The following is a 25,349-nucleotide window of genomic DNA, read 5'->3' as shown; positions in this document are numbered from 1 at the left end:
TGTGAGGGTCAGGGGTGTTTAATAATTTGCCCAAGGTTGTGCAGCTCATGGATAGTTATTAACACAGGCAGTGTGGCTCTAAATTTTAGAGCTGTGTTGTTCAATGCGGTAGTCACTAGCCACATGTGGCTATTTAACTTTAAATGAATTAAAATTAAATAAAATGAAATATTCAGTTCTTCTACCATATCGGCCACATTTCAAGTGCTCAATAGCTATGTATGGCTGGGGGATATAGCTTTGGATTCTATCTCTATTCATCAGCTCTGGCTGGAACCTGTGGGGTCAGTTCCCACACGGTCCTGCTTGCCCATAGCACAAAGGGTACTGAACACAGGAGCACTGTAAGGAGTAGGGGGTAAGGAAAGAGGAGGGGCAGAAAAGCCTTTGCCGCTCACAGGCTGGACTGCCATGGGGAGACTGGGATCTTGCTGCTTCAGATTGCTTCAGATTTGCTGCTTCAGATTCAGATTGCCCCACTTGAGAATGTGACCATAATAATGTTTTACTGCTTGCATGAACTCATTAAACCTCACAACAACTCCACAAGATAAGTACTACTGTCTCACCACTTCCTAAGAGGAAACGGGAGCTTAGAGAGGTTAAGCCATCTTCCCAAGGTCACACACACTGCCCCTAAGCGGCAAAGCTGGGAAATCAAACCCGGGTTGGCCCAGCACCCACCTGCAGCTAGAACTGGTGGGTAATGCTGGGTGAATTCAGCATCACTTTTCAGCTGTTCTCATACGCCCCAGCGATTTTCTCATTCCAAGCTTCACTCCTTCTGAAGCTCTCTGATCCGTGTACAAGGAAAGGCCTGATTCTACAACACCAAGAGTTCCATCCAACCTTATGGCCTCGGAGTCTCAAGAAACTAAGGTTTGCATTTCCCAGATGTTGAAGGTGAATATTTATGTTCATTCAATCATTCAACAAACATTCACTAAGTCCCAGGCATGGGGCTAAACCCAAGGATCCTGTAGGGCAGGAGCCCAACACTGTCTCACAACCTGCACAGTCCAGAATGCAAGACAGAGATTCATTTATCAGTACAAAAAATGACTACCCGTACCTCAGAATAACTTTTTCAAATTACATAAGTAGTATTTGGTTAATACAGAAAAACATAGATAAACAAAATGAGAATGGATTGCTTTTGCCCAGAGGTAATTTCAGTTAACATTTTGACATATCTCCTTCCAGTCTTTTATTCTGTGCACAGATTTTAAAGTAACTCACTTTAGGCAAACATTAGATAAATGTTAAGTAGATGTTGTGCTTTTTTTTTTTTTAATTTTTTTTAAGACACTGTTTCTTAACTATAAGACTTACAGTTTCTTTCCTCTGGCTTGGTCTCTACCACCAGGCCTGGGACTGGTTTCTTGAAACAGGATTTTCTGTTGAAGGGATGGGAAAAGAAGTGTGACTGTGGCATTGCAAATGTAGGGGCCAGTTTTTTAAATTCCCAGCCACCAGGCTGACTTGCCACCACCACTACCCCAGTCCCTCTCCTGGAACAGCCCTTGGACAGGCAGCCCCTCCCCAGCCTGACTCTAGGCCAGGGTTTCCGGCAGCTTGAGAGATGATGTTGAGGAGGATTTGAGGATCGGGGGCCAGGTGATAACAGTGCAGACCTTAGGTAGCCTGGGAATTCCAGAGGCCCCAGCTGGGCACCTGGAATATCCAGAGGGACGAAGGGCCAGCTCTTCAGAGAGAGGGTAAGGTGGTGCCATCATAGGGAGGCTTCAAAGTCATCAGACCTGGCATCAAATTGAGGTTTGTTGCCTAGCAGATGTGTGACTTAACTTCTTTCAGCTTCGGTTTCCTCATCCACCAAATGGGAATAATACTCTTGACCTCAAAGGTTTGTGTGGAAGTTAAATAATTATGTAAATTGTTCATCACATAAGTACCTAGTATGTGGTCCCTATTATTATGGATAGGAACAAAAGGCAGCGCCCAGTCAGGAACTCCAGCCTCGGCTAAGAAAAGGGATTTTTCCCTCCATCCTCAGCTAGTGGAGCCCTGAGGGGAGAAGGCGCCCTGAGGGGTAAAAATCCTGGATGAAATATAGAAGTCACTGAGACTGGAAACACACCACAGCCCAGATTGGGAAATTCTTTAGAAAAAGGCTAATTCCTGCTTCTAGGCCTTCTCCTCCTCCTGCTGCTTCCCCACTCGGTTCGCCCGGGTGTGTCAGTCGACTGCCTTCCTACCCAGGGAGCTTCCCTGTCAGGGCCTCTTCCTTCCTGTCCCCGTCTGGCCACTCTGTCTGTCCCCTGCCATTTCCCTTCCCTCCTTTGTCCACTGCCCTTGCCCTGCCCATTGCCCCACCCTCACCCGCCTGGTCCTTCCCGGAGCCTGGCCCTCACTGTGTCCCCTCCTCCCCACACAGGTCTGGCCCTGGACCGGCTGAGCGCCCCTGACCCGGCCTGGATGGCGAGACTCTCTTTGCCCCTCACCACCAACTACCGTGACAATGTGATCTCCCCGGATGCTGCAGCCACGGAGGAGCCGAGGACCTTCCAGACGTTCGGCAAGGCAGAGGCACCAGAGCTGAGCCCAACAGGCACGAGGCTGGCCAGCACCTTTGTCTCGGAGATGAGCTCACTGTTGGAGATGCTGCTGGAACAGCGCTCCGGCATGCCTGTGGAGGCCGCCTCTGAGGCACTGCGGCGGCTCTCGGTCTGCGGGAGGACCCTCAGTCTAGACTTGGCCACCAGTGCGGCCTCAGGCATGAAAGTGCAGGGGGACCCAGGTGGAAAGACGGGGACTGAGGGCAGGAGCAGAGGCAGCAGCAGCAGCGGCAGTTGCCTGTGAACATACCTCGGACACCTCTGGATCCAAGAATCAGGGGCCTGAGGATCTGGGGACATGAGCTGGTTTCTAAAATCTTATAACTCACTAGCTAGTGGTGGCCTGAGAACTTTAGGGTGACTGATGCTACCCCCACAGAGGAGGCAGGAGCCCCAGGACTAACACCTGACTGACCAAAGCAGCCCCTTGTAAGCGGCTCTGAGTCTTTTGGAGGACAGGGACAGTTTGTGGCTGAGGTAAGTGTTTGCTGGCAAAACATATGTAGAGCACAAAGGGTCAGTCCTCTGGCAGAACAGATGCCACGGAGTACCACAAGCAGGAAAGGATGGCCTTCTTGGGTAGCAGGAGTCAGGGGGCTGTACCCTGGGGGTGCCAGGAAATGCTCTCTGACCTACCAATAAAGGAAAAGCAGTGATTCATTCTCCTGTTTGCACCTGTCAAGAGGGAGAAGGGAAGAGTAATAGAGTGAGGGTTCTTTGTCATCCAATCCCTGGCAAGAGTGTCACACCGGGCCTGGACAGGCTTGGGGCACCTTGGTACACAGTGACAGGTACACAAATAGCAGACATGTGTGCTCTTAACCCCGTTCCCCTACCACTATGTTACCAACTAATCTGCTTCTCAGCTGCGAAATTAGAGCTAAGAAAGCACAACTATTTCTAAAGCATTTCCATGAGCCAGGCACCAGGCTTTACAATAGGATTTAATTTGATTTTCCAACAGTCCTGGGAGGGAGGTATGATTAACCCCATTTCACAGACATTGATATGGGGCTTGGAGAGGTCAAATGGCTTTCCCAAGATCAAGCAGGGAGTACAGCCAGAGCCAGGATTTGGACCTGGGCTGGCCCAACACCAAAACCCAGGCCTTCAACCTTGACACCAGCCTGCCAACCAAGGAGAGGAGAAGGAAAGGCCCTGGAGGTGAGCTGTTGGCAGCAGTGAACTTGCCCGACAGAGCTCCCTCGGGAAACACTGTTGAAAGGAACATTTCCAAAGTCACGCAGGCCCGCACCTCTCTACATTTCCAAGCACAAGGCAAAAGGAACTTGGATCTGAACTGATGCAGGCCCCTGTTCTTTCTGAGCAAGTAGCTCTTCAAGTGCAGATGTCATCTTTCTGGACCCCATTTGCCGGTAAACCTTCCTCTGTTATTGCAGGTTTAGGCTTGTGAATCCCAGAGGACACTGTGTGAACTGGGTGTATGAAATCCGCACTGACAGCAGCCAGCCTTCCAGGGGATGGAGGAGGGAAGAAATAGCAGATATTTTCCCAAGGTTCAGCTTTATAATTTTCTTGGAAATTTCCGAGCAGCCAATCAGCTAGCTTCTAAATAGCGTGGGTCTCTCCTGGACACTGCAGGCAAAAGTTCCTCTATCTGCTCCTCTTTTTGTCCTTTCTTGGAGCCCAGTGCTCATGTTCACTGTTCACAGAAATGGGCCAATTATACTCCCAACTAGGGATAATAGGCCTCATACATACTTGGAATACAGTGTGGTGTCATTATTCCATTATTCCATTTTACAGATGAAGAAAATGAGGCTCCCCAAAGTTATGAGTTTCCGGGGCAGAGTCTCTGGGTTTCTCCTCACCTCACTCTAGGCCAGAGCGATCTCCTTACAGAATCTGTGATTTTCAGGCTGGATCCCAGAACTGTTGGGTTCTGTGGGCCAGTGAGAGAAGCTGGGGGAAACCAAGCAGGCAGGCAGGGTCTCCAGCCTGACCGGCCAGGTGCCTGCCACAAAGCAACGCTTGATAAATACCTGTTGAATGGATGTATGAATGAATAAATGTGTCAGTAAATGCTTCAGAGGCCCCTTTTATCCATATTGGAGCTCCAGGTAGGACTTCATTAGAAAAAATGATTGTTATGCAAAAGCAAAGTCTGAGAACCACAGTACTAGAGTAGACCATGGTGACCTCCCAGTTACCAGCAGATTTTCAGTGCTGAGCAGATGTTGGGAGGGTAGAGAGAAGACAGTGGGCATGGGGAGATGACCTGAGGAAGCTGGAATTATAGGTGGCAACTGGATCACTAGACACACGGGACCATTGCATCATTCTAGTTCAAAAGCTATAAATCTGTACTCCTTGGGCTCCCTGAATACTAGGTAAAACTTTGTGTCTAGGCATTTTTTTTTAGGCAGAAGGTACAAAATTCTCATCAGATTCTCTAAAGGAAACTTTGACCTTTAAAAGGTTACGCAGCATTGCTTTAAGATACTATCTAAACATCCACAGACATGGGCAATTGTCATAAGGAGTCTGAACTTTATCTATTTCAACTCTTCATTTTATAGCCAAGAATACAGAAAGAAACAGCAGATGACTTGCCTAAGGCCACCTGGCAGGTTTGTGGGGGAGAGCTTTCCAAATTAAGATGACATGTAACTGAGTGGTTGCTCAAATCAGGATTTGGATCTGGGATTTAGTATGGTGGTCTTTTTAATACGTCAAAGATTCTTAATCTGACGTCCTTGGTTGGACTTCAGGATCTATGAACCTGCTGAACTGCATGCAAAATTGGAAGGATATGCATTTTTTCTATGGAAAGAAGTAGGTGCTTAGATCAGTTTCTCAAAGAGATTTAGGGTCCAATTAAGATTAGGAAGCACTACAATCCTCTAGGTCAGCCCTCAGCCCTGCCTTCCCTGCAGAACCTGGAGAACTCATGGGTAGAGCTGCTCCTGTTCTGAACTTTGATCAGAATGGGGGTGTACGTACGTGAGGGACAGTGTTCTCTCCTGCACCATGTATCCCCTCCTGATGAGCTGATACCGGCACTTTGCCTGATAACAGGCTTAGAGTGAGACCATGTCTATGGTGACAGAACCGGGTGTGCTGAACAGGAAGGTTATAGAAACTTCTTGACATCAGCCAAGATGTCAAAGCTGAGACTTTGGACATGCTCAAAACAGTTTCCACCAAGATGGGCTCTGTCCCCTGGGAGACTGAGGGAGCAGGCGAGCCAACAAGCACTCAGTTAAATGTTGTCTTAATTTGGAAAGCATAGAGGCATAGAGGGACTTTTTTTTTTTTTTTTTTAAATCAATAGTCAGCCGTTCTCTAGCACCAGGAGTGCAATGCAGTACTCACTCAGAGCCTGGGGGCAGCTCAGAGATTGACAGGCAGCTGCCTTGTCTGTCACCCAACTTCAGTTTGGCAGCTCACTGACCCTGCCTCTTCTCTGGCTGAACTAAGAGTGATGTGGCAACCACTACCCTTGAAACTCTGGAGAGAACCAAATCCCGCAAAAGAGAGGACAGGAGGAGGGAGAAGGAGAAGCCTGGCCTGGTACATAGTGTGTACCTAGAGAATAGATAAGCATTTTCTAGCTCCTACTAAATTTTGGGTACGATGGCGGAGAAGTAGTAGGACATGATCGGAAACACTCATGCAACAAACATTTTGTATTTATTGAACAATTACTGAGTGCCAGAAGTAGCACAGGGAACCGTGTGTGTGTGTGTGTGTGTGTGTGTGTGTGTGTGTAGGTGGCAATACAGAATTATTCATTCAAGTTATTTAAAATTATTCATTCAAATTACTTACAGTGCCTACTATGTGCTGGGTAGGCTTGGTGCTGGGCACTGGGTGGGGCGGGGAGTTGTTGAATGTATATTTACTGAACATCTGAGTGTCCCACACTATATTAGCACTAAAGATATAGTGAACCAAATAGCCTTGTTCTCATCGTAGTGTCAGGACTCCCTGAAAACAGCATCTCCGGATAGGGAAACTGAGGCAGTAGAGCTTCCCACAGAGGTCTCATTGGTGAGGACACCAGGCTTTAACCCAGCATCCTGACCCAGGCTGGCCCTGCTGATGGGAGCCACCTCCCTCTCGTCCTCTCACACTTCCTCTGGGGCACTGATGATGAGTCATTAATAACAGAATTTTAATGGCAAAAGCACAGCAGTCCTCAGCTCTGCCAATGAAGCCCATCCCCCTGGTGCTGGATCAAGACCGCAGTGACTAACAGCCAAGGATTTTTGGTCCCTTGACAATACCTTTCTCACAACTCTGCCATCCTTCTCTTTCCACAGGAGAGGCCCTTCCTTTTTAAATTGGAGAGCTTAAAAATATCCTACCCCTAACCTTTGGTACCCCAAATTGAATCAGTATTTAGCTCAGTAGTGACTGAATGGGAGGGAAAGTCATTCAGGGAGGGCTGCATGTGGCCTTCACCACAGGACCCCGAGTGTCCAGACTGTGAACCAGCCCTTGGCCCCGGCTATGGCTACAAGGCAGTAGTCAGAAAATCCAAAATGACCACAGAGGGGAGGAGGCTGGGGAGTGGCTCCACAGGGAGGGCACACAGTGACACTTCATGCAGAGGGTGCCCCAGGAAGGCTCAAAAGCAATCTGTAGGGAAACAGGCTCTGGGCTCAACTCAGTGAGGGAAAACATTGGGTTAACCGAGTTCTTTACTGGAGGACTTCTTGGAACCTCAAATATGCTGATGTATATTGTGAATCTATAAAAAGGGGACGTCTGGTACAGCGTTTCCCAAACTTATTTAACCACAGAAACCTTTTTTTGTTTGTTTTTTGGCAGAGAGCTTAGTGCACGCACAGCTTAAAACCCTGAGTTTGAAACCTCAGGTTTCCTACCCTGCACGGGGGGCCTTGCGCTCAGTGCTGGGGACACTGGAACACAAAGATAAGATCCCTGCTCCCAAGGAGTGCCATCTGTGGAAGGTGGCCTTGTGCAGGGTCCAATAGCGGTGAGCCAGTGTGCAGGGAAGCCCTGAAAAGGAGGCAGGGAGCAGGTGAGGAGCTGGAGCTAGAGGACACTTGGGCTCCCCAGGTGAAAGGGAGGTGCTAGGAAAGTGTGGCAGGACCACTTAGAAGTTGGGAGAGGTGGGGTGGGAAGCAGAGAGGGAAATGTGGACAACTTTCCCCCCTCAAATCTTCTTGCCTTTGAATTGGCCAAGCTGGTTGGTCTCCACTCAAACAGTCACGGGATTGTGAGGAGTGGGCCCTCTATCCCTCCCAGCCCCCACCCTCAACCACATCTATGCTATTCAACTTGGGCGAACATCCAGAAGCCAGGGAATAGCTATTCACAAACTCAGTAATTGGACTCATTAGCATTGACTCAGAAATCTTTTTTTTCCCTAAGTCTCTCTCTTAGAGAAGCTTTTAAGATCCTTTAAATTGGTTAATGGAGAGTTTAGAGATGAGGACGGAGCCTCGGCTTTCAGCTCCCCCTGCCCGTCTACCTGGCTCTTCCCAACATACTCAAGGGCAAGAGTGATGATATAATCCAATATCTGTTTTATTAAACACCTAGACATTTCTGGCACACGTTTCCCAAACGGGGACCTCAAAATCACACTCTCCAGCTCTAGGACTCCTAGCATTCAATCTACATTTACTCTCCCATGACTAGGACAGTCATAATGCTTTCACATAAAATTGCAGTCTGAACTGATGGACAAGAACCCTGGGACAGGAGTCAGGAGGCCCAGGCCCTCATCCTGGCCCAGAGACTCATACAGTCATGCAACCATAAGCATCACTGCCTCCCGGGCCAAAGTGAGCACAAAGGTCCTCTCTGTGGTAAAATGCCCTTGCATTTGTCTTGTAAGGTAGGAAGGCAGACACCATTGCCTTTGGTATACAACTGAGGAAGCAATATAGAGTCAGGTCACTGCTTCAAGGTGATATGGCCAGACAAGTGGCAGAGCCAGACCTGGGTCTTCACATACTTTCCTCTTCTTGATTGTACTGGCGCAGGTGCTTAGGGTTTGGGGGAAGGTGGGTGGGGAACCGGCCTCTTCTTCGGGACTCAAGTTGTGATATCTCTCTGAGAACCCACAGGCTCCATCTTTAGGGCTGAGGTGAGAAGTTCTGAAAGTCAAGCAGACACATCCAGGCATTTGGGCAAGAAACGTCTTCCTTCCAAATCAAAGGTGAAATGAAAATGATTATGAGCCCATGGGGGATGAATAGAGGTGAATGGTGGAGCTAGTCTTGAGGATGGCCTAATTCAGTATTTTTAAGTGCCAGCCATTCACAGAACCGCCCCTATGATTTTTGCTCCCTCTCTGGACCTGTGCCCCCTTTTACGTTGTTTTTCTTTAAACTGATTCACTTTTTTTTTTTACAGTTAGCTTTATCCTAGACAGAACATCTGCCAAACTACAGCTCAATATGCTAGTCATATTTTTATATTATACATTAAATATGTAACTACTGAAATAGAAAATATTAATTTGAATACCACCTAAAATCTTCTTGTGAACCAAGGATACACACATCAGACATTGGCAAACAGCAGTACAGGATTAAGTGTGAGAAAACCAAGGCATAGGAAGGGAGAAGGTAAGTTATTTGCTCAAAGACAAAGGCTAAGGTGAGCACAAGGGTCTCTGGACCCTTCAGTAGGGCTTTTCATAGGTCACTGAATGCATCCTTTGGTGCACAGACCAGAAATGACTGTGGATGCATCCAAGGCTCATCTGTGAGGCTACCAAGTGCGGGGGAAGATCAGTCACTTACTAGCCATGTACGTGAAATTGCTTGGGAACCTAAACTCCTGCTGTAATTTCTACCTGGAAAGGGTTACTGATGCTTTATTTTTGTTATCCAACCTCCTGCTCCCTCTGGCCCCTAAGAGGCACCACGGACTATGTTTTATCTCACCTTAGCCAAAACCTAGTCTTACAACACTCCCTTCCAGTGGGTAGGGGGGTGGGAGGATAGCCCTGCTGGAGGATTCCAGGCTGGCTCCGAGATGCCCACTTCTGCAGAGGAGGCCAAGGTTCCCTGTGCTCGAGGCATGTGGTAGGCGTGAGGTTCCTGCTAGCAGGGTGTTCAAGCTGCAGAGGGAGGGGCTGGAGAAAGACTTCAGTCCTGTAACTGTCAGGTCGCTGGGCCCTGGGGCTACAAGAAGAGGTGAGAGCAACTCTTACTCATGCTGTACATTCTTGGACTCCGACTTTGGAGCCAGCACTTCTTCAAGGACTTGGTTCCCCAGGCATTGTTAACTCCCAACCCCAGTGACTCATGAGTGAGCAGGGCTCTCAGAGCCCTAGAAGGGTAATTCAGGCAATCTTGGGATATTGTCTCTCCCACAAAATCATCAGAGCAGCTACCACTTGTTCAATAAGTGGTACTGTGCTGTCAGGCTGTGCTAAGTCCCTTAGAGTCATCTCATTTAACCCTATGACAATCTAATGAGTTAGGTGCTACCATTACCTTCATTTTTAGAGGTGAAGAAACTGAGGCACAAAGCCATGGAGTCCAAGTTCAGTGACAGTGGGGGTTAAAACTCAGGTTTGACTGGGCGCAGTGGCTCACACCTGTAATCCCAGCACTTTGGGAGGCCGAGACGAGTGGATCGCCTGAGGTCAGGAGTTTGAAACCAGCCTGGCCAACATGGTGAAATCCCATCTCTACTAAAAATACAAAAAATTAGCCGGGTATTGTGGTGGGTGCCTGTAATCCCAGCTACTCGGGATACTGAGGCAGGAGAATAGCTTGAACCTGGGAGGCAGAGGTTGCAGTGAGCTGAGATCGTGCCATTGCACTCCAGCCTGGGCAACAAGAGTGAAACACCATCTCGAATAAAAATTAAAAAAAAAAAAAAAAACAAAACTCAGGTTTGTCTGACTCTAAACGCCGCATTCTTTTTTTTTTTTTTTTTTTGAGATGGAGTCTCACTGTGTCGCCCAGGCTGGAGTGCAGTGGCGCGACCTCGGCTCACTGCAAGTTCCGCCTCCCGGGTTTACGCCATTCTCCTGCCTCAGCCTCCTAAGTAGCTAGGACTACAGGCGCCCGCCACCTCGCCCGGCTAGTTTTTTGTATTTTTTTAGTAGAGACGGGGTTTCACCGTGTTAGCCAGGATAGTCTTGATCTCTTGACCTCGTGATCCTCCCGTCTCGGCCTCCCAGAGTGCTGGGATTACAGGCTTGAGCCACCGCGCCTGGCCTGGTTTGTTTTTTTTTGAGACGGGGTCTCGCTCTGTTGCCCAGGCCGGAGTGCAGTGGCACGACCTCGGCTCACTGCAAGGTCCGCCTCCCGGGTTCACGCCATTCTCCTGCCTCAGCCTCCTGAGTAGCTGGGACCACAGGCACCGCTAACCACGCCCGACTAATTTTTTTTTGTATTTTTAATAGAGACGGGGTTTCACTGTGTTAGCCAGGAGGGTCTCGATCTCCTGACCTCGTGATCCGCCAGTCTTGGCCTCGCAAAGTGCTGGGATTACAGGCGTGAGCCACCGTGCCCGTCCCCAAAAGCTGCGTTCTTAGCCACCACTGGGGTTGGAAATGATTAGGAGACCAGAGACTACTGCTACCTACTACTCTGTCACAGAGTACTGAGCTCAGGGAATGAACCTGTTGGCTTGGACTTGGGTCTGTACCTGCAGCCTCCATGGAAAAGAGGGCTTGCAGCCTCTCCTGGGCGGCCTCATTTCCCAGAGCTGCTGACTGCCGGTAACATCTCAAGGCCTCTCGTAGATTCCTCTGCACACCAAGGCCTTTCTCATAGCAAATTCCAAGGTGGTACCTGCTCTGTGAGTCCTAAGGAGAAAATGGACAAACAGATACACACATGCAAGAATGAGGAACTGAAACGCTAAGGCAGGAGGAAAGTGAAGTCAGGCATGCTGGGACTTCATCCATGCAGGAACAAGACCCAGCCTTGGCCCGTCCCATAACAAGGGATCTCAACTATGAAACGCCAGAGGCTCAGAGCTCACCCAACACAAAGGAGAGGGGGATCCCTCCACCCAGGGAGATTCCAGCCAGGGCAGTGTGGAGGCTTCTCTTGCACAGGGTGGCTGAAAGCATGCACAAGGAAGACTATAGGAAACAGCCCAGTTACAGGAAACCTGGGAGTCGGGCTCCTACGTTGCCCTGAAACAGCAAGGAGGCGAGGGTGGAGGGTTGTCTTCCCAAAGGCCCTGTGCCTTCCTGAATCTCTGCCTGGGAGGGCTGACAGAAAAAGCAATTCTTCTCTAAAAATCTATGCTCGGCCTGGGCGCAGTGGCTCACACCTGTAATCCCAGCACTTTGGGAGGCCAAGGTGGTCAGATCACGAGGTCAGGAGTTGGAGACCAGGCTGCCCAACATAGTGAAACCCCGTCTCTATTAAAAATACAAAAAAAATTAGGCAGGTGTGGTGGTATGCACCTGTAATCCTAACTACTCAGGAGGCTGAGGCAGGAGAATCGTGTGAACCCAGGAGGCGGTGGTTGCAGTGCGCCAAGATCACGCCACTGCACTCCAGCCAGGGCAACAGTGCAAGACTCCATGTCAAAAAATAAAATAAAATAAAATAAAGCTATGCTCTTTGCCCCAGCTCTGGATCCTCGATTCTCTCTCCTCTCACTGAGAACTATGCTCCTGGTAGGAATAGGCTCAGGTAGGTAGAGGTAGAGGCTGGGTGTCCAGCTGCACAGCCAGACTGTCTGTGCTCCCATCACAGCTCTACCATTTACCAGCTGTGTTAACTCAGGCATGTGACTCTAACTCATGGTGCCTCAGTTTCCTCACCTATAAAGTGGGATACTAGTAGCACCTACTTTATTAGGTTGTTGCAAGGATTAAATACACTATATGAAAAGTGCTTACATTCACTATACGAATCATATTCACTCTCCCAATTAAAAAAACAAAACAGGCCAGGTGTGGTGGCTCACGCCTGTAATCCCAGCACTTTGGGAGGCCAAGGAGGGCGGATCACGAGGTCAGGAGATCGAGAACATCCTGGCTAACACGGTGAAACCTTGTCTCTACTAAAAATACAAAAAAATTAGCCAGGCATGGTGGCAGGCACCTGTAGTCCCAGCTACTTGGGAGGCTGAGACAGGAGAATGGCCTGAACCCAGGAGGCGGAGCTTGCAGTGAGCCGAGCCCGCACCACTACACTCCAGCCTGGGCAACAGAGTGAGACTCTGTCTCAAAAAAAAAGAAAAAAGAAAAAAAACCGAAACAAAACAAAACATTATTGACTCCCAACCATGGTCCCATTTCTCTTCTACCCTCCGCAGTCAAATTTCTGGGAAGAGTTGTCTACACATTCTCCGCCTACTTCTATAACACACGGCAGACTCATGCCTACAGACCAGGTTACAACATAGCAGTGGACACACGTGAGGCCAAAACACCACCCCTGCATCGCTGCTCAGTACCAACCCAGAAAGACACAATTCCCTGTGGGGTGGAAGAGTGTCAGGTCTGAGTCCCAATACAGTGTCACATAGCAGGTGACAGATATCCTTTTGTGCATTTCTCCTGCTAGCATGCTGGTCTGATTATCTGGTGGATACTTGGTGGCATTGGTCCCCTTTGGACGGCTACTACAGATACTTTGGGCAACACAGAGTAGACAAGGAAAAGCATTCTGATGCCCAGGAGTTCAATGAAGCTATCAGTGTGTTGGCCAGAAAACAAAGGAAGCAGCAGTCCCCTATGTAGGGAGATTACAGTTCACGCATATATTGCTTGATTTAATCTAAGACTCCTGGTCCTTCAAGATGCAACTCAAAAGATACACTGGTCAAATACACTTGAGGAATACAGCGAACTACAGATGGCCTTTTCAGTGATCTACAGTGACATAAAGCTTTGAGACTTCCTGCATGAACTGTTTAACTCAGTACTTCCCAAACCCATCTAACCATTTTTTTCCTCTTACGACTTATAAACATCCCAGAGAACTAATGCTTCATGGAACACATCTGAACTGTCTGAATGCCAGTGACCCCAGTTCACAAACAACCAGACATCCCCACCCACCCCAAACTGAGCAGTGTTCCCTGTTTACTGTCTCCACCTGATGCGTCTTCTGATTTCCCTGGGTTACCATCACTTGTAATGATGCGTTTTTCATGTGTACAGGTCACACAGCACTGTCACACCTGTTAGTTATCTCGGTTAGATTTTGATCCTCACAACCACCCTGTGAAGTAGTGGACACGTAAGGCAAGCATTATTATGCTGATTTTACAGAGGAGGAAACAGGTTTGAATCAAGAAGTGAGCAGGCCCAGTAGTGTGCTGGTAAATGTTGAACAACTGGCTCTCGGGGAGGGAAAAAACTCTGCTTTGTGGCGTTTAGCAATTCCTGTGATGAAAATATTCCCACCATAGCAGATTTTAAGCTGCCAACAGCTCTCACAGCCTGGTGCAAGCCAGAGCCAGCTCCGGCGTTCTACTGCAACTGCCCAAGGGTCACACAGTAAGTCAGTGACAGCTAAGGCTTGAAGCCAGGCCAAGGCTCCTATCAAACAATCTCCTCAGCACAGAAGAACTCAGTACCAGTTCCAAAATCCCTTCTCTTATCAGGCTTCATCCCCAACATGCTTGCCCACTAGAGAGCTCATACCCCATTGTTGGCTGCAAGCCAAAGATATTTCACAGCTCTTTTCTCATCCAGGTAGGGCTCCTTGGTGAAAAGCACCCCGAGGAAAGCTTGGGCCTGTGGTCAAGGAGGAAGGAAAAAAAGGCACCTTGGTCACTTTCGGGCTCCACAAGCCCCAGAGACCTTGGACAGACCCTGCCAATGGCACTCACCTCTCTCAAGCCTGAGTCTGCAGCCTGCTTCACCATGGACACTGCCCTCTGCTGCTCAGGGTTCCACGAAGAGGCTGGGTCTCGTAGTAGGCACCTGGCATAGCGGTACTGAGCCAGGCTGTGGCCCTGGCTGGCAGCCAATTGATAATAAAGGACTGCCTGGGGCAAAGGGAGAAACACCCAGTCAGCTGGTAACTCTGTACATCTTTTGCTTTCAGTGAAATTTTAAAAAATTATTTTAATTAAATAATACATAATAATTATAGACTAGTCAGAAAATTCAGATAAGCCAAAATCTTAAAATATAAACCAAAAATAGAAACATAAAATCCCAAGAAATTCAGCCTCCTAAAGATCATTCTTGCTTAACATTTTAGTGTACAGCCTTGTAAATATCTTCTCACATGTATGTGTTAGACATACACACATACATTTTAGACATCTATGCATTTGCACGCACATATGTGTGTGTGCGGGGGGGCAAAGAGAGAGAGACTTAGATCATACTATACATACTATACTACTTTATAACCTATTTTTTTTAACTTTAATGGTACACCATGAATGTCTTTCCCTGACATACATATCCAGCACATCATTTTAAGGCCCAAATAGATGTAATTAACCAGTTTTCTATTGAAGAAACTTTCAGGGTTTTTTGGGTTTCTCTGCCTTCACATACAACTCTAAGAAATACATTCTTATATATAACCTCTTTGTGTTCTGTTTTTTTTTTTTTTTTGAGACGGAGTCTCGCTCTGTCGCCCAGGCTGGAGTGCAGTGGCCAGATCTCAGCTCACTGCAAGCTCCGCCTCCTGGGTTCCCGCCATTCTCCCACCTCAGCCTCCCGAGTAGCTGGGACTACAGGCGCCCGCCACCTCGCCCGGCTAGTTTTTTTGTATTTTTTTAGTAGAGATGGAGTTTCACCGTGTTAGTCAGGATGGTCTCGATCTCCTGACCTCGTGATCCGCCCGTCTCGGCCTCCCAAAGTGCTGGGATTACAGGCTTGAGCCACCGCGCCCGGCCTCTTTGTGTTCTTATCCCACTTTTTAAAAATTCATTCATCCAATCATCAAGATGCTATTCTAGGCTGAGGATATAGTTGCAAAGAAGAAAGGCAAAATCCCTGCCCTCCCTGAATTTTGAGTCTAAATTCCTGGAAGTTAGGAGCTTCTTTCTTATTTTTCCTTCGCAGCTTGGCTAGAACCAAGTGGAAAAAAGAAGCCAAACTTTCCTGCATCCCTGCCCACTGCTCATTTCTAGACATCAATCTCAGCAGCCCAGCACAGCGGGCGGGCTTGGGGGAAGGGGAATACCTTGCTAATGTCTCTGGGGGTGCCTCTGCCGTGCTCATGACACAAGCCCGCATTGTACTGCGCTTTGCTGTAGCCGTGCGCTGCAGCTTTCTGGAAGTAAGAAAAGGCTGCCGTGTAGTCGCCACTCTTCATGTTCTCCGTCCCTGTAAGAAGGCACAGGGCACAAACACTCACAGCTTCCTCAGTGAACTTCCCCACACCCTCAGCCAGGTACCTACAGACTCCACATCTGATTCTCCTCCCTTTCTTTTTTTGTGCCAGACACTTTACATATATATATGTATTTTTTTTTTTTTTTGAGATGGAGTCTTGCTCTGTTGCCCAGGCTGGAATGCAGTGACACAATCTCGACTCACTACAACCTCCACCTTCTAGGTTCAAACAATTCTCCTGCCTCAGCCTCCCAAGTAGCTGGAATTACAGATGCCTGCCCCCATGCCTGGCTAACTTTTGTATTTCTAGTAGAGATTGGATTTCACCATGTTGGCAAGGCTCATCTCAAACTCTTGACCTCAGGCGATCCACCTGCCTTGGCCTCCCAAAGCGTTGGGATTACAGGCGTGAGCCACTGTGTCCAGCTCTTTGCATATATTTCTATCCTCTGAATATTTCACTGGTTTGCCATAGACAGCAGTGGGTTCTGCCCTGCTATAAACCACTCCTCCTTCTCTTGGTAATAGCATCTAGATTTCCCATTGGGAACAACCTGTCCCCTAGTGCTGTCAATCAATGTGCTTGTGTTCTTCCTAACCACGGAGGTTCCTTCTCAGGAATCTGAACCTTGATCTGGTTGGGACAAGGAGAGAAAACAGCCCTTGTAGGTTTATTCTGACAGCAGCACTCTGAAGATACTGTCTATCAGCTGCTGCCTCTTGGGTCTCTGGAGCTTCCCTGATTCCTGTCCTTTCTGAGGCTTGGCAGGTCAATAGATCCCAATAGATTCCTTTTGTGCTTAAGTTAGCCAGCATGGGTTTAGGCTGCTCATAACCAACAAACCCTAACTGATACAAGTGATACCGTTAATCTTGTTTTATGAAGAAATTGGGAGCAGTAATACAGCAGTGTCAAGACCTGAATGCAGGCACGTCCAACTCCAAAGCCCATGCTCTTTTCATTGCCCAAACAAAGAGGAAACAGGAAAGGATCAGGGCACGGCCAATTCTCAATTCAAAGCCTTGGCTCCAACTGTCTCTCCTGCCTGGGATCTCTCTTTCCACCTCCACCATCAAAGCTCCCATCCTGTGTCTGCTCTAGAACCTTCAGACCACACTCAGGCTTTAAACACTTTTTTGGCACTTACTTAATATACCAAGCCTTTTCTACAAACTAAACTGTTTCAAAAGAACAAGTCCTGTCTCCTCAATTAGACTGTAAAATCCTGGAGGCAGAAGCAGAAAAAGAATGTAGAAGAAATAACTTCGCCGAGAGTGAAGGCACCATACAAATGCAAAACATGATTATGGCTTATGCTCCTTTTGTGTTCTGCCACCGTTCCAAGTGCTTGCTGAATACATGAATATATGAATGAAGGGATGGGCAAGAAAATTCTGAGAAGAGACTCTTTGCCCATCAAAATCACATAAAGCTAATGAGGGAGAAACCAGGTTCCATTCAGCCAGCAGTGAATTAAACAAAGTTGCCTCCCTGCTGCCTGCAAACTCACTGTCCAGGGTTCACAGAGCCCTCTGCCATTGGGGAAAAGACTCAAGAGCGCAAAGGATCCCACCATCCTCCTGTTTCCCACCTGGCTCACTAATATACCCAGATCCATCTACTCTTCTTGCTCTCTCCTTTCTCTCTTCTAGACCATGCCACCAACACGTTTTCTTTAGCTGTCACCAACAGCGCCTACCTGGTCTCCTTTTTCCCCTCTGGCAATCCTACAATCCATGTCTGTCTACATGGCAGCCAGAGAGATCTTTGGAAAAGTACATCAGATCATGTGACTGCCCCCTTTCCAGCTCCGGCTTAAAACCATCCAAAGACTTCCTGTCTCACTTAGAAAATCCACACTCTTTGCTGTAGCTCAGAAGACCTCACCTGATCTGACCCCTGCCTGCTTTTCTGGCTTTATCTCCTTCGGCCCTTCTCACGATCTCTAAGCTCCAGCCACACTCACCTTTCTTTTGTTCCCTTAGCAATCAAAATCCAATCCTGCCTCAGGATTTTTGCGCTTACTTTTCCCACCACTTGGAAAGCTTTCTCCAGATTGAAACAAAAGTGGCTGTTCTTGTGACAGGTCTTAGATCAAAGGTCTTCTGCTCAGTGAGGACTTCTAAATCAAAACTGCTCCTTGTTCAAGTCACCAACACATTCCTTTGTTTTATTTTCTTCATAACATCTATCAATATCTGAAATTCTCTTTTTATTTGTTTTTCAATTATTGTTTTTCTGCTCCCTGAGAATAAGGACTTTGTCTTGTAAATCACTGTATCCCCACTACCTAAAATAGGAACTGGCAAAGGGTAAATGCTCAATAAATTTGTTGTGAGTGAATCGCAGCCTCTTGCCTATCTGCCCACTAGACCCCAGCAGATGCTGTGGGGAGTCTGAGTCTCCACATTAGAAGGCCTAAAAGGAGCCTAGCTATTGCAGAGACCAGGACAAACGGTGGAAGGGTGTTTGGAATCCCCACATGAGGGTAAGAGGTTCCTGTTCACATATTGAGGGTCTGCTCCAAACCCCAGGAGCCTGTTCTTTCCTAAGTGTGGCAGAGAATGCTGTGTGCCCTCCAAGATGTATTTTCTCCTTCATACACAGTAACTAGTCTCCTTGGTGGCGAGGTGTGGCCACGTGCCTACATTCTGGATAAGGATTTGTGCAACGTCTAGATTAAAGGGAAGGAGTGATCCTTTAGCGTCCCTACCTTGCCCCTTCCAGCTGGCTAGAATATGGACAGGAGGACAGGAGCTGGAACTGCCAAACTGCGCCTCAAGTTGGGAGCCAGTTTTAAAATGGCAGGACACATTTGCGTAAGAATGGGTCCCTGCCACACCAGATTTAGTCTACCTACCTGGGACCAAATAAAATCTCCCTACCTGGGAGAAAATAAAATCTCTCGTTTAAGCCACTCCCTATCCTGACTATATCTGACCTACCCCATACCCTTTCCATTTTCCCACCCTCCTGCCTTGAGGCAGGGTCCATTTGGTTACCCAGGAAGTTGAAAGCGATGGAAACACTGAGCTGGAAGATCTGCTGAAAGGAAGTCACAGCCTCCTCAAGGGAAAGAGTTTTTGATTTATCTTGTTCCTGGAAAAGAAATATAAAGACTTACCAAGGGATGGTTTACTGGGATTGCCACCTGCCCAAGAGAATGTTATGAAGAGCCAGGTGGCCAAATCTGGATAATACCTTTTCACCAGTGGGCTGAGGCTGGGCTGGTTTTGCCTTGGACTCGATGCTGCCACTGGCATGCAGGAAGCCAAAATCACTGGGACCTGCAAGGGAAAGGCCGACAACTGGCCAGGGCAAAGGAGAAAGTTGTACTTCTTTTCTCCGACTCTTCCAATCTACCCAGGCTTTCCATCCAGCACCCTCACCAGGAACTGAAATAACCCTGAATCACCTCACAAGGCATGGGACCTCACAGGAATGCCAATTCCCTTCACAGCAACCAACATCCCTCTGCCCAGTTTGCCACCACCACCCCCTGCCTTCTGCTGATTCCATAAGGCAGGGACATACCTTCCTCAGAGGGGTCCTGAGGACGAGCTGCTCTCAAGGAGTTGTGTGAGAAGTTCTGGGGCTGAGCTGAGGCTTCTTCCTGGCCAAGCCTGGGCTCCCTGAGGCCAGTGTGCCTGGGAGCTGGGCAATCAGGGCTGGGGAGGACGTGTTGTCGCAGTGCTGGAAAGAGACAGCAAGAGTAGTCAGGTCTGGGCCAGGCACAGTGGCTCACACCTATAATCCCAGCACCTTGGGAGGCCTAGGCGGGTGGATCACCTGAGGTCAGCAGCTCAAGACCAGCCTAGCCAACATGGTGAAACCCCATTTGTACTAAACATACAAAAATTAGCGGGTTGCAGTAGCACACACCTGTAATCCCAGCTACTCAGGAGGCTGAGGCAGGAAAATTGCTTGAACTCAGGAGGCGGAGGGTGCAGTGAGCCAAGATCACGCCACTACTCCAGCCTGAGTGAGAGCAAAACTCTGTCTCAAAAGAAAAAAAAAAGAGTGATCAGGTCAGAAGAGGATCAGTGCAGGCTGCTCGGGCTTGACTGAGTCCTCCCTGAGGTTTTAGAGGCCATAGGAAGAATTTTGAAACTCCTGTGATACTTCCTTCACATTCCTCCTCCTCTGTTTCCTTGGCTTCCCTCCGGAGGAGTCTAGAGGGGCCTGTATTTCTGCTGATCTCCCACCCTAAGCATCAATCAATCCTCTGCCTAAATTCTTCAGTGGCAGGGAGGCACCTACCTTACTCACTGTGGTAGCCCCAGTACCTAGCACTTTCTTTGATATCAATATTGCCAATGATTATCATCATAATAAGGATAAGAACTAATGCTTAAACTAATAATTACTACACACTTACTATGTGCCAGGCACTGCCCTAAGTCCTTGACATGTACTAACTCATTTAGTCCTCCCAAGAAACCTATGGGGTGGGTTTTATTATTACCCCAATTTATAGATGAAGAAACTGAGGCAGAAGGAAGTTAAAAGTGACTTGTTTAGGGACATAAGACTAGTATGCAGCAGTTTTGGGATTTGAACCTCTAGAATCTGACTCTAGAGGTTCAGATTCTAGGCTATGTTCAGTGTTCAGACACTAGGCTATGTTGCCTCTGCACCATGGCACATAATAGGTGCTCAATGAAGATTCATTTATTGATGAATGACTGAGTGACTGACCAGAGAATAATTTAACTGGTTGAATGTGGGCCAGGAAGCCACACCCAGAATCTAAAGTAGTCTGGACCCTGCGGGGCTCCCTTGGTTGGAGGTGATGGGAGGAAATGGAAAGATACTGAGGGGTAGGTGTGGCCCACACCCTGGGTGGATAGAACTTCCCCACATTCCTCTTCCTCTGACTTCAGATAGGAAAGGCAAGGAGCTGCTGATGGCTCTTTTCCTGAGGTGTGTCCAGAGACGCTTCCTGGCCCAGAGAAACTCCCAGCCCAGCCCTCCTGTCCCCAGGACTGAGAACTCACAGGAGCAGGGGTGCCACAAGGGAGATGAGAGGAAACGGTCCAGGGGACTGTGCCAGGAGCAGTGTTCTACCCGCGGAGGTCCTGCTGGCAGGGATGCCCGGAAGTGGATCTGCCTTGCCAGCTGCAGGGCCAGCACGGCCAAAGTGCCCTGGGAAAGACAGCACATTAAGGACACGGTCCTTCACCAGTCAACTCCATCAAACCCGGCCTTACACACAAACATCACTTCCTCAGGAAATCCAGGTGGCGCAGCTCCCCGACTACAAACTTTCCCAACACCCTAACTTCTCTGGAGCCCTGACCACACCGGCATTTAAACAATCATCTCCACAGTTATTTATCTAAGATCTGTCTCTCCTGTTAGTCTATAAGCACAACATGGGCAGGGGCCATGTATGTTTCACTCACCAATGTATCTCTGGTGCAAAAGTATAGCACAGTGCTAAAATATAGTAGGGACCTAATAAGTACAAACTGAATAAACGCTTGATCAAGTGACTAAATAAGCAAAGACTAGGCAGGCAAAAAGATAATGGGGTAGGTTGGCACCTAGTTGCAAATATAGCAACAGGTCAGAGTTCCTCATTAGGTTCTCTTTCCAGTCTTGCACAACCCCTCCCTCCACCAACTCCCATTCCCCTAATCAAGTCATCCCAGCACACACACATCTCCAGGTGTAAGCTTTGTAAAGGTGTTTCTTCTCTGACAGGTCTGCAGAAGACCTGAGCTAGCTCTTATCCCAGAGACTGCTTGGTTTTCCCTGTCTCCTGTCTCCTTGTGTTATGCTTAAGAAGGTTGCCTCAGGGTCGGGTGCAGTGGCTCATGCCTGTAATCCCAGCACTTGGGAAGCTGATGCAGGCGAATCACTTAAGGCCAGGAATTCAAGACTGGCCAACATGGAGAAACTCCATTCTACTAAAAAACACAAGAATTGGCTGGGTGTGGTGGCGCACACCTGTAATCCCAGCCACTCAGGAGGCTGAGGCATGAAAATTGCTTGAACCTGGGAAGCAGAGGTTGCAGTAAGCCAGGATTGCACCACTGCAGTCCAGGCTAAAAAAACACTGAGGTTGATCCAGATACTTACTTGTTGCTACAGGCACTGCATACAATAGCAAGTAAGACAGACATGGTTTCTGCCCTCATGAAGTTTATACCTTGTGTTTAAAAAGACAACACACAAGTACAGAGAGAAATGAATACAATAACTACTAATGATGCTAAATGCCAAGAAGGAAACCAATCAGGGAGCTACACAGAGCATAAGAGGGGTCCTGACAAGACAAGGAGTCAGGGAAAGCTTCTCTGTGGGGGTGACATGTGAGATAAGGCTAGAAGAAAAGGCACCAGCATTGTGAAGAACAGAGACAAGTATCTATGGTACTGAGGACAGCTTGCAGACCCTTTCATATGAGCAGTAGTGACAGAGCACAGGGATGGCATTGGGACTTCTGGAATCCAGGCCCACTTCCTACTTCTCACTATGGGACAGCCCTAGGGCTCAGATCTTCTCTGGCAACATGGGAAAATGCTCCTCTCTTCAGGGTGTGATATGGCCTTAGTACACAGCTCCTGAGAGAGAGGTAACCCTGTCATGGAGACATCCCAGGCTCAGCTCTGCTGATGTCACCAATTTGCAGATTGAGAAAGCCAAGGGTCACAGAGGTCAAGTCATTTGTCCAAAGTACACAGCATGAAAGCAGCAGGGATGAGCTGTGACAAACATGAGAGTGATGTGTGTGTCAACTTCATTCAGAAGACCTCATAAGCAGAACTTTTACCTGGAGCGTTGCCTGAAAAGCAAAGACTCTGCCCTATGAGACCTAGTATTCACTACTAAGAATCTGACCTTATAGATCGGTTTCAACAAATATCTATTGAGTAACTATTATGGGCTAGGCTCTGTATTAGATGCAGCAACCAAGCAGTAGAACATGAACTCCAGAGTTAAATCTGGCTCCTCCACTTAACAGGTATGAGACCCTATGCATGTTACCTAATATTGCAGAGCCTGAGATTCCTCATCTGTAAAACGAAGGTGATATTTTCCTTGTAAAAATTTTGTAATGATTACACAAGATAATGCATGTATAAAACTTTACATTAATAACTAATGCTATGAGGGCGCAGTGGCTCACGCCTATAATCCCAGCACTTTGGGAGGCCGGGGTGGGTGAATCAGTAGGTCAGGAATTCGAGACTAGCCTGGCCAAAATGGCGAAACCCCATCTCTACTAAAAACACAAAACTTAGCCAGGCGTGGTGGCACGTGCCTGTAATCCCAGCTACTTGGGAGGCTGAGGCAGGAGAATTGCTTGAACCGGGGAGACAGAGGTTGCAGTGAGCCAAGATCATGCCACTGCACTTCAGCCTGGGTGACAGAGCATGACTCCATCTCAGAAAAAAATAAAACTAATTAAAAAATAAACAATTTACAAAATGATGCAATGTACTATTATTTATTGTAAAATCCATGAAGGCAAGAATATATCTATCTTGTTCTCTGCTATGTGTGTAGTGCCTAGCAAAAATGCCTGGCCCAGAGAAGGTGTTATATAAACGTTTACTGAATGAAATGAGGAAAACATACATGGCGGGGGTGGGGAAAGTGGCAATATCTACTTGAATATGCTCCAATATCATGGGTTGCTTGTTAAATGGACACAGTGATTCCCTAGCCCTTGTTTCCAGGGTAGGCTGTATATCCATGCAGGATCATTCTCATCTACACTGAAGGTCAAGGACAAGGCTGGGGAAGCCTTACCCAAGATATGGCATCCCACAGGGTGTTCGGGGAGACACGGGCAGATATCCATTGGAAGGCATCCTTCCATCCATGGGACCTTGGACCCCCACTCGTGCCTGGGCCATGTGGACCTGACCTAGATGATGAAATAAGAGGCTGTCAAGTAGGGGCAAAGGGAGACCAGGGACTGGGCGTGGCGGCTCACGCCTGTAATCCCAGCACTTTGGGAGGCTGAGGTGGGTGGATCACGAGGTCACGAGTTCAAGACCAGCCTGGTCAAGATGGTGAAACCCCATCTCTGCTAAAAATATAAAAATTGGCTGGGCGCAGTGGCTCACATCTGTAATCCCAGCACTATGAGAGGCTGAGGCAAGCGGATCACAAGATCAGGAGATCAAGACCATCCTGGCTAACATGGTGAAACCCTGTGTCTATTAAAAATACAAAAAAAAATTAGCTGGGCGTGATGGTACACGCCTGAAATCCCAGCTACTTCGGAGAATCGCTTGAACCCAGGAGGCAGAGGTTGCAGCGCGCCGAGATAGCGCCACTGCACTCCAGCCTGGGCGACAGAGGAAGACTCCGTCTCAAAAAGTAAAATAAAATAAAATAAAAATTAGCAGGGCGTGGGGACTGGTGCCTGTAATCCCAGCTACTCGGGAGGCTGAGGCAGCAAATTGCTTGAACCCGGGAGGCGGAGATTGCAGTGAGCCGAGATTGCGCCGCTGCACTCCAGCCTTGGCGACAGAATATGACTCTGTCTCAAAAAAAAAAAAAAAAAAAGGGGGAGACCAGGGGAGGAAATGAGTGGCAAAATGGCAGTATCTTACCTGTCAAGGTTAGGCACAGGAACCAGCAAAGTGGAGGAGGTAGTCTGAGGCCCATCTGGGCTGGTGGACTTAGGAGTCACCCTCCAGAGGCTAGGTCCCAGCGAACGGGGAATAGCTGAAGAGAACAATCAAAACTCAGGCACCTCAACAAGAACCCAGGAATCACTGTCATCTGCCTCAGCAGAGGTTCTTAAACATGGATACACATGGGAATTTTTTATCTACTACAGATTCTAGGGTAGTACCCCAGAACCAATAAACTAAGATTTCTCAGGGTAGAGCATCCACATTTTTTTAAAGCACCCATGTGATTCTGCTGCTCTCCTATGGATGCCAACCACTTTTCTAAGATAACCAAACGTTCATACACATACTTTCACTAATGTTTGCGTCTCTTTGTCTCTAAACCCCTCCTCTCTTCACTGGCTATGCCTACTCCATTGGCCCCTAATCTTCTTTCATTTATTCAGTCCACCATCTCCTGCCATTGGACTCCACCCCCTCCCAACAGTCCCACCATCTCCTTGGACTCCACCATCTTCTCGCTAGGCCCACCCACATCTCAAATTCCAACAACCCCTGACTTCCCCGCCCTCTTTCAGGCCCCACCTTCCTTAGCTCTAACCCCGCCCACGATCGCTTCGGCTGTTTCCTCGGGCCCGCCCCCACTCCAGTTCGGTCTTTGCGGCCTAGAGTGATGCTGGCTGCTGGGACGTCCCTTACCTCGGCCCAGGAGTCCCGGGAGGCGCCACATGTCGCTGCCGGCACCATAGAGAGCTCGCAGCCGAAAGGGCGAGGCCAAACCTCGGGACAGCGGCTACAGAGGCCGCTGCAGTGCCCCGAGCGGCCGAGTCCCCGAGGAAGCTTTGAGCCGGCCAATTAGAAGGGAGCCCAGCCGGAAAGACGGCGCTACAGGGAGGAAGTGCAGGGCGGAGGCGTATTCTGGGCCAGCGGGGAGGTGACGT

General features: G+C 48.4%; 2 protein-coding genes across 4 annotated transcripts in view; one reads left to right on the top strand and one right to left on the bottom strand.

The window, feature by feature from the left end:
• PCDH12 (protocadherin 12) overlaps positions 1-3,237 on the top strand; it is a 32,057-nt gene extending 28,820 nt beyond the window's left edge. Inside the window, exon 6 of the mRNA XM_025387521.1 lies at positions 2,396-3,237. Within this exon, the coding sequence (XP_025243306.1) occupies positions 2,396-2,820 (425 nt within the window). The 3' untranslated portion in view covers positions 2,821-3,237. The remainder of the gene's footprint in view (positions 1-2,395) is intronic.
• Positions 3,238-6,211: 2,974 nt separating this feature from the next.
• Positions 6,212-25,299, bottom strand: DELE1 (DAP3 binding cell death enhancer 1). 3 transcript variants are annotated; one of them, XM_025387983.1, is made up of 13 exons: positions 25,108-25,299; positions 24,385-24,499; positions 23,573-23,690; positions 20,809-20,956; positions 19,346-19,504; positions 19,013-19,098; positions 18,814-18,910; positions 15,659-15,801; positions 14,343-14,501; positions 14,155-14,247; positions 11,187-11,346; positions 9,467-9,706; positions 6,212-8,671 (listed from the first exon to the last, which is right to left on the bottom strand). In XM_025387983.1, exons 1-12 carry the CDS (start codon positions 25,136-25,138, stop codon positions 9,468-9,470), a joined length of 1,548 nt encoding a protein of 515 aa, XP_025243768.1. In that variant the 5' UTR covers positions 25,139-25,299; the 3' UTR covers positions 6,212-8,671; position 9,467. The 3 variants fall into 3 exon arrangements, with proteins under 3 accessions (XP_025243768.1, XP_025243766.1, XP_025243767.1); XM_025387981.1 differs by having other exon boundaries at positions 6,214-8,671; positions 19,013-19,119; XM_025387982.1 differs by having other exon boundaries at positions 6,214-9,706.
• Between the last annotated feature and the right edge of the window lie 50 nt (positions 25,300-25,349).

This window comes from Theropithecus gelada, chromosome 6, assembly GCF_003255815.1.
Source record: "Theropithecus gelada isolate Dixy chromosome 6, Tgel_1.0, whole genome shotgun sequence".
In the NCBI taxonomy this organism is placed as follows: domain Eukaryota; kingdom Metazoa; phylum Chordata; class Mammalia; order Primates; family Cercopithecidae; genus Theropithecus; species Theropithecus gelada.
Note: the sequence above shows the minus strand (reverse complement) of the source record. Positions and strands in the feature narration are given on the sequence as shown.